We start from the raw sequence: 9,308 nt of genomic DNA, 5'->3' as shown, positions 1-9,308 counted from the left end.
ATAGTTCAACTGCAACGAAACACAATTTGCGGGTCAAATTCCTCGAATCGATTAAAAATTGTTGTGGAAAATATAATTCAAATGTAATTCAAATAGTTTTCCAATTCCCGCATGGTATTCCCTGGTTTTTATTAAAAAAAAATAATTACACAGAAATTCGTTTAAATTGTAGTATGTTGATTGGGGTCGAGTTTAGAATTCCAGCGGACAAGTTCCGGGAGGATGCATAATTTTTTTTTAAAGGTCGTTCGGTTATTGAAGTTACGTCAAAACCACATTAGAGAGAATATTTTCATTTGCTCGTAATGCAAAAACCAAACTGACCCAAACCTGTACAACCTCATGGCGGTGTGATTAATAACGTACGGCGAGGGAAATAAATGTGTTCCATGTATAGTGGCCCACCCCGCACGCTCGCCGCGGCCCTGCCACAACCGAGCACAACCCAAAAGCGAAACGAAAACAGAAACAAAAAGCCCCGTTCGACGACACTAATCAGCGCGATTGTAATAAATGAATTTTAGCTGTTGACTTTTGCTGCTGGTGGCCGATGCTCTCACCGAGCCGGTGGGTGGGTCGGCACTGTTTTGAGGATAACATAACACAAATTAAACGGCACACGGAACCGGACCCGGACCGTTGGCCGGGCGCAACAAATAAAAGTAATGCGCCTAACCGCCGCCAAGGTTGGGTGCCGGTGGTAAAATGACCACAGCAAAGCCACCACGGCCATCCTGTCCCCACACGCGGCGAGGGTTTTTTTTTCCCCTGCCACAAACAATTCGCATTCGCTTGTTTTCGATTATAATTCTCATTTATTTCATACTGGAAGTAATTTATTGTACAATAAATAACCAATGCCAGCGACGCGTAGCAACCCGCAAACGCTGAACCCCGTTCGTTGGTGCGAACGGGGTTTTAGGAAAATTTCGTGCGCAAAATGGAACCAACGAAACGAGGCAAACAACAGCCACTCACAACAACAAAAAAAAACAAACAAAATCCATTAAGCGCCCAACGTTTGTGCAGCGAACGCAAAATGCAAGCTAATGTCTCATTCTATCTCGGACCCGGCCCCGGATCCCGGGCCGGGGGGTGGAAATTATATTATTTACCATTGGACCTAGCAGTTTGCTTTGACGCCCTCAAACGCACCGAGCGGTTGAAATGATTCTGCAACTCGGTTCGTCTTTTGGTTTTTGTATTTTTGAAGCACTTCAAAGTGTGAGCGGAAAAACATCGACCCTTAAGGAAGAGCTGGAATTAACATCCGTTCCAGTAAAGCTCCCGTGATGCAACGGAATGCAGCCGCCTGCTTCCATGAGACCATGCCAAAAGCCAAACCGACTCCAACGGAAATCGGCACGTTAAGATGTAAGAAGATTCTAGAGGTATATTTAAAATCCTTGCCCACAGAACACGTACGTGTGCCGAAGTTATCTCAATGCCTTTTTCCTTTGGTACTATCGCCCTCCATCTGGCACTGGGTTTCGTTGCCCGTGTGTCCCTGGACGAATTGAGACGCCTCTTGGCGGCAGGCTGCATGAGTTTTACGCTCAATTTATGGCCTTGCTAAAATTATACGCTCGATAAAAGCCTTTTCGGATGGGAATAAATCTCCCGCTGCTTACTGCCTTACTGCAAACTCGCCCGCTTCGGGACGGTTCCCAAGCGCTGCAGGAGCGCTCGTTCAGGTGGTGGTTAAAACAAATAAAAGTTATCTATATGCCGCTCTCGAGTGTGTTGTGAAAACAGAACAAGGATATCATAAGCGTCAAATCAGAACAATCCCCAAAAATTTTCCCCCGAATGAGAGTTGGGAGGAGTGCTAGCACGTTTTGGTTTAATGTCCATTTTAGAACAAAAAGCTCACGAATTGCACGTGGCAAGGTGATTCGTTAACGGTTGATTGTTTGAGATGAGAAGAAAATATTGTTAATTTCCAATTGTTTCTACCTCCGGAGTAAATGTTGTTTTCGTCTAAAAGGAGTTTTCGTCTAACTGCGACCGTCGGAGCGGCCAAAACCGTTTGAGCAACGAATTAAATATTAATCCCAAAAATACTGATGCCCCGGGAATGCCGGCTATGATGGCATCATAATCCGCTTTTTAGAAATTCAACCACCATTTCGTGATGCCGAACCGCCACATCATGCTGGAATCAATCTATTTGCAATTATGCCGTGTTTGGCCGCCATGTGTTCCCGGTTGCCCGACTGCCCGGCGCACTTGGACGCTTCACGGTGCTGTCCGCAAAAAAAACCCCACCTAAAAACGCACGGATGCCGGTCAAAACCGATATGTCCGGTACCGGGATGAGCGAGCGGACACTGATTGGATTATATTTATGTGCTTTCGATGAATCATTTATGAAATCATCTTGGCCACACACGTGGCTAAACCGGTGGGTTCGCAACGAGACACTCGCTGCCACGGAGGGATTACTCGGTTCGATCTAAAGTACATTTTTGGTGCGGTTGGGTTTGAAACTCAACCTGGCGGACCCTTCATGAACTCGAACCCCTGCTGATGGCTGGAAAGGGGGCGAATAAGGTCAAAACGGGAGGAGAAAAAGAGGCCAACCCTGGCAAAATGTCTCGAGGGGGATCAAGTTCATCAATTTGCGGAAGGATTCTTCCCCGTCTCAAACACGCAATTGGTTTCACCCGATAGTGGCTCTTTATTGATCGCATTAAACAGGTAACTGGCATGGTACGGACAAGGTAATGTAAGATTGCTACGGAGCTAACTTCAAATGGCACGCTTACACGCGCGATAGTACCGAAACTTAGCTTGGAGTGTATCCACCACACATGTTTCCAGCTATAATCGCTTCCGAAACCCCAATCCCGACCCGAACTCGTTTTCTCCATTTACGTGCCGGGGGTGCGTCCCAGCGTTTGGGCAATCAAGTCACGTCCGAACGGAAACGGATGTTATTGACGAGTGCGAAACGATGGCCAAACGAGGGCAGTGCGATTATTTGTATGTCTAATTTATCCAAGTTTTCCTCTTACTTTTAGAGCGAAAGAGAAAAAAAAGAAGGTCCTTATGAAAACATTGCCAACTACTCCACTGGACGACTCGAGGTGCCCCACCTCGATGTAGCTGTCAATTGTTTCGCTTATCGCAAACTTCTCAATTATTTCACAATCCAAGCAATCTGCCGTGATCGAATTTTCCGAGAGTTTTCCATTCCATTCCATGCAAGCAAGCCGAGCGGCAAGTAGATTAGAATGCGAACTTTCGGCACTCCATCTACATCGCATTGTTGTTACTTCCAATCAAAGTAAACGGGGAGCTTTTTTCAGTGGTTGGTGGCTTCGTTGCTGTGTGTGTGTGTTATTTTTTTTTTCGTTGCCGAAAATGCCGAAGGTGAGTGCGAACTTTGCATCATAAATCCTAATCCAAGGGGCCGGCCATTTCTTTCCAAATACTTTTATGACCTTTTGTTGGGGCGCTTTTTTCACTTCTTCGCTTCGCTTCAGAAAACCAAAAGTCCGAAAATCTCGCCGGAAGAATTGCTGTAATTATTTCGCTCGCGATACTTTTTGGCTGCCAGCCATGTTTGTTATGATTTGAATTATCACTACATCTTTTTTCTTCCAATTCCAATTCGGTGGGCTGTGGCGGGTGAAGGGAAACGCTGAGACAAGCCGAAGCGGAACGATGCGCCGAAGAGCAGGAGCGGTTCCGTGAGAAGGTTGCCCTGGAGCAGAAGGAATACAACCAGCGCCGAATGCTGCTCGCCGAGACCGTTAAGTTCTTTCGCAGTGAGTAGAATGGTTGCGGACCTTATTTTAATGGCAGAAATCCCACGGTCAGCAGAACCGGGGCCTTATGCCTTATGCGAACAAATAACGCTGATGGGAGCGACCAATCGGCGGTATCATTTTGCTAACAGGGCTCGAGAAGGCCGCTTACGACCACGAACGACAGCTGGCGGACCGGAAAGAGTGGACCGATTTCCTGTCGTGCCGCACAACCCCGGATCCCGCCAGCCCGCCCGAGCTGCGCGAGTGTCTGTTCCGGTGGGTCTTTCAGCAGGAAGCGCTAGCAAAGTGTACGGTCAGCTGGACGCTGGCAGCGGACGAGCGGAGCCCGCTGACGCAAGACCCGGGCCGGAAGCGAAATACGAGAAAAGATCTGAGGGAAACCTTCCGTAACATTGGCGAAATTTACTTGCCGACGATTTGTGAGGCACTGGCCGTGCTGGAATCGATCCAAGCTAATGCCGGCCGGGGGCAGCATCCAATGGCCGTGGAAGTCGCACTGGTACGGGACGAGATCCGGAAGTTCATTAGCGATTCGCTGGACAGGATGACCTTTCGCATTGGGAGCAACATTGCACGGGACATGGAGTGAGTGGCGTTTGGTTTGGCTGTACCTTTCATCAAGCAAGCAAAAACCATTATTCTTGTGCTTTCCAAAGGACACTGGATCCCGTGATGAGTGACTTCCATTTCCCGGCGAACGATGTACTTGCGATGTATCTTTGGACCTTTCGTCCGGTTCCACTCGCGCCAGATTAGTAAGCATCACCAAGCCTCTTTTTGCTCCGGTTTAACATTCGTCAGTAAGGAAAGTGAATTCGTCTTCGTCCACATTTCTTCCCGTGCACAGTAATCTGCTTATGAAAGTTATCGACATGGTCCCGCTACAGCTTGTGCTACACCGTCCCCCGGCGCTGGAGCTGAAGGACTGTCTAATCCGGGGACTCTGGCAAGTGTTCGATCACTACAGCAATATGGACCCCACGCACACCATCCCCAAGCTGATGCCCGTGCCGGAGCTGTCCGCCGCACAGGAAGCGGAGTGGAACGAGCGGCAAGAGGTGAGACGGAAGCGTCTGACAGCGTTACGGAAACTACGGGAAGATTACGAAAGCGAACAACGTCGTAAACAGGCCGAAGCGGAAGCACTCGAAGCCCAAAAGGGTGGCCCTGGCGCAGGTAAGGATGCGAAACCCGCCGCAAAGTCGGCGGGCAAAAAGGGAGCGAAAGCGGCGAAACAAGCACCGGCCGACGAGCCGGTTCCAGCGGTGATTACGGATGAGACCGAGGTTGACATTGACGCTGAGTTCGAGCGGCAGGAAAGCGATCGATTTTGGGACAGCCTCGACGTTGTAGCGCCCAAATCGCTACCCCTCAGGCAGGGCTACATAAACCTGCGGGAGTATGCCATCGTCGGTGGCGTGTTCGAGCTGGCACGCTTCGACAAGCTTCCGCAGCCGGTGGAGCTGAGGCCCGATTTCATCTACACCAACGTTCCGGTTGGTTTGAAGTTGACAGAAAAAGGGTATCGTGCGTTCGAGAGCGAAGAGTTGATTAAAATTGAGCTCCAACTCCCGGCCCACTGCCACTGGTGGGAAGAGCCGACCGTCTGCTGCTGGGAACCGTGGGAGGAGGGTGCCCAGTTCACCCAACTACCGTCGGAAGTTCAACAGTTTCACCTCAACTATGACGAAATCGAGGCCCGCAAAGCGACACTCCTGTTTGCCGCACCAGAACCTCGCCGCCTACGGGTGCTCGCTGTCGAGCCGAAAACCATTGAAGACTTTAGCCTCGTGGATATTCCGCTCGAGCTGCGACTTCACTACCTCATCCGCGAGCACCTTTTGCCTTGCGTCCCGGAAGGTTATCGATTCCGGGTGGAGCTGAAGCGCTTGTACACCATCCTGACGGAGCGAGCCGAACGCCGGAAAGCACGTGACCGTGAGCAGATGGCACGGGACGGGATGTTGCAGAAGTACGACCAATTTCTCACCAAGTGCCATCATCATCACGGGGGTCCATCGCTAGCGCTGTCGGAAATGCGCCTCCCAATCGATTCCGATATTGACATCGGCGAAGAAGCCGGCACCAACTCTAGGCGTTCCAGCGCGTCCGTGCGGGCAGACGATGCGGAGCGATTGCAGGAAATGGATGAAAAATTGCCACAATTTTCATTGGCACCTTCGGATGGGCCGAGATACCTGCATCCTCCCGCTCTGCTCTATCAGCCGCTAGAATTCGGCCGGTTCGATGGTGCCGAAACGAGCGCCGGCGAACAGGAAATGGAGGCACTCGTGCGGAGCATGGAATCGCCCAACGCAATGCTGGACAATGATTCCAATGAGCGATTGTGCGAAACGTTTTCCACCTTTATGATGCTGCTCAATTATTTGCGGGAAAAGGAACGGCCCCATTTTCCACCGCTGCCACCGGCCGTGGATGAAACAGCCGGACATCCGGCGCCCACCCAGCATCCGGATCGGGACAAACAACCCAGGCGACCTCAGATTCGTACGACGAAAAAGTATCCTCTCGGGTTGGGCGAACGAACGCGAACACTGTCCGGGATGAGTGAGGCCGCATTGTCGCTGGAGGAGAAAAAGAAACGCAAACGCAAAAAGTCGCTCGATAGTGCCAGGGCTCAGCAGGAGCACTTAGCGTCACAGGACGCGAAGACACTGCCCGAGACAAAGCCCAGCGCGGAGGAGGAGGCGGAGGCTCTGTCGTTGATCGAACACGAGCCGGGTCGATGGTCAACGATGCCAATACGCAACCAATCGTACGATCCGGACCGACGGGTGCTCACTTTCTGGACTGACCGGTTGGGAGTTTATGGGTTAGCTGCGCGAAAGTACTTCAACATTCCAATCGTGCACTGGGACATTCGTCGCCACGGCCGGATGTAAGTGACTGCGAGGTGTAAAACAAAGCCCCTTCTTTGCTCACGGGGCACGCTGTTTCAATTTGCGTTTACTTCCAGCGCCAATCTGACGACGGCCATTACACTCTCCACCAAGGCACTGCAGATCGTTTTCTACGTCACCTCGAACGGCTATCGGGTGGAGTTGCAGGAGCACGCTAAACGTCAATCGAAAAAGTCCGAGGATGCTCCACCGGTTGTGTTACACCCCACCGATGGAACCTTTTCGCTGGACGAGCTTGAACGCTACCTTCTCGGGATGAATGTTCACGTATTTCCGCAAGTGGATACCTGTTTTTACGTCCCCGGGTTGGAGTCAACGGCCAGTCCGAAGCATCCTTCAATGGAAACGCACAATTTGCGGTGTTTGGGTGTGTTCTGTATGACGCACAACTTTCAGTCCTGCCTGTGGAACCGGTACGCCAATCGGCGCACTTCACTCATACTCGGCCGGGAGCTTATCGAGGGCCGGAACGAGCCCGAATTTCGTACCGTCATGATAACGCCACTTAAGTCACAGCACGTCGAAGTGGAGGAGCTATGCTCGGATTCGCTGGACGAAATCCTGTTGGCGTTCCATCCACGTCCAGTGGAGCAAAGCGTGAGTGAATGGACAAGGGGGGTGATAATGGGCTGGTGTCTTATTCCAACACGTGTACGTCAGCTATATACACATCTCTGTCCTTTTTCCCTACAGTACAATGCGGACTGTTACGGCCTGCTGAAGGATGGGCTGGAAGAACCGTCGCGCAAGGTGCTGGCCAAAACGCCAGCCCTGCTACAATCGAACGTCGGTCAGCTCCTGCAGAAGCTCCAGCTGCTGAGCTACTCGTGAGCAACCACTCACGCTGCTCAATTGTAGCCTTTGTTGGGCATTGAGCACCCGCAACCCGACAACCCGACGCGCCCGGGGCCATCATCGACGTCGAATCGAATGGCCTATCATTAATGTATTACAAAATCACGCCAATTGCAGTCAGCATGATGTTCGTACACGCCATTTCGTAAAACCAACCGACTGAGCATTACGATTGTGAATCGCTTTGGCGGCTGTTTTCAACCCGCCCCAAATGGGCCCCATGAATGGGGGAACGAGTAGCGCAGCGTTACATCGAACCTGCCGGTACAATTCGAAAACAACCAACAAAAGCATTAATCATCGTCATGGCGGCTGTCGGACTCGTTTTCAATCCAATTACCATTGACTTGCACACCAATCCTCACGCGCACACCTTCGCTATCTGGTGTGCGAGCTGGCCTTTTTGTTTTGTTTTTCCTGGTTTTTCTACACCACCGCTGTAGTCCGGCAAAGTAGGCTGTAACGCAGACGGCCACCATTAGCCTCAAATGACATGTGGCAAGCAACAATGTTAGTGGAGCGCTTTCGAGACAGGCAGCGTACAAAAAAAAAACAAATCTAAATTATCCGTTCGGTTAAAGCATCTGATGTATTTTTGATGTACTTTCCAACAATCGGAAGCGTTGCACCGATTCGAGGGCACAAAAGAAAGAACGAAATAATGGCATCGAATGGTGAATTGATTCCCGCACCGTTGCAGGCAGCGCACGGTGGATGCACTTTAGTCGTGTTGAAGGCTAAATATGAACCCATTACTCAATCATTGCTGGAGTGATTGATATACGGCGTTGTGGCCATGTAGAACATAGTGCAAATCTTCGTCTTCATCAATTGTGAATTTTTATTGTTGTTATTGAAAGAGGATGGAGCGGGAATGGTTTAAATGTGATGTACAATAGATGCATTTTGATGGTGGTAAAACAATCTTTAAAGGTATTTAAAAATGAGTTGCTCCCAAAATAGTTTTTCACATTACCAAAAAAAAGCTTTCCAGTATTTGATTAATTTAATCACTCACGAGCGAAAACATATTATCGAAGAAAAAATATTTTCCTTGTCGAAACCTGGTTTAAAAATAAACAAACCAAAAACTGCATGTCCAATTACTCTTTCCGTGTTGTACCGGCGCCTGTATTATCCCTTTAAAGAATCCAGTCGGTTGAATGGATAAACAAAGGAATTAGCAATGTCCATGCACACACACACGCACGAGAACGAGGTATTTTCGTGAATTGTTCCTCGTTAGCTCATGCTCCAGTGCTCTTGTTTTACTTCAGTGTTATTCGTACTGCACCCCCAGCCTCCCAGCCGGGTTTACCTCAACGAGACTGTTTCTCCCGTTACCCCCCAAAACGCTACTCCGATCCATCGATATTCGATTGTGTTTGGGCGTTCATGTTGGTCAAATTTGTTCGATCAGATATGTTGATTTATGCGCCAAACTCTTTGCGGGATGCCAGAACGGGACCACCTCATCCTGCCGTGGGGGAAGTAAGTTAAGGGCGATGGTTTTATTTCTGCTTTGCTGTTTTCTTTCACGCTGTGTACTTCCTACCGTGCCACCCGATTGCCCTCCCCCTAGCGTCATGGCAGTTTGCCGCTCGGCACACTTCCGGCATTGGAAAGGGCTATCTTTTCCATCCCACCGCCACGAGCAAGAGATGACAATCATCAACACCAGCATAATAAGGGGGAGGACGGGTGAGGTGCAGGGGAGTAAACTCACACTGATCGGGATGAGGAAATCCCGGGAAAG

The 9,308-nt window shown here is 50.0% G+C and overlaps 1 protein-coding gene across 1 annotated transcript; it reads left to right on the top strand.

Moving 5' to 3' along the window:
• Positions 1-3,715: 3,715 nt before the first annotated feature.
• LOC128298693 (uncharacterized) lies at positions 3,716-7,528 on the top strand. Its single transcript, XM_053034463.1, has 6 exons — positions 3,716-3,773; positions 3,905-4,361; positions 4,433-4,531; positions 4,624-6,675; positions 6,754-7,294; positions 7,391-7,528. Exons 1-6 carry the CDS (start codon positions 3,740-3,742, stop codon positions 7,526-7,528), a joined length of 3,321 nt encoding a protein of 1,106 aa, XP_052890423.1. The 5' UTR covers positions 3,716-3,739.
• Positions 7,529-9,308: the final 1,780 nt, after the last annotated feature.

The sequence above is a fragment of the Anopheles moucheti genome, chromosome 2, assembly GCF_943734755.1.
Source record: "Anopheles moucheti chromosome 2, idAnoMoucSN_F20_07, whole genome shotgun sequence".
Lineage (NCBI taxonomy): Eukaryota > Metazoa > Arthropoda > Insecta > Diptera > Culicidae > Anopheles > Anopheles moucheti.
This window is presented reverse-complemented; position numbering and strand designations above follow the sequence as displayed.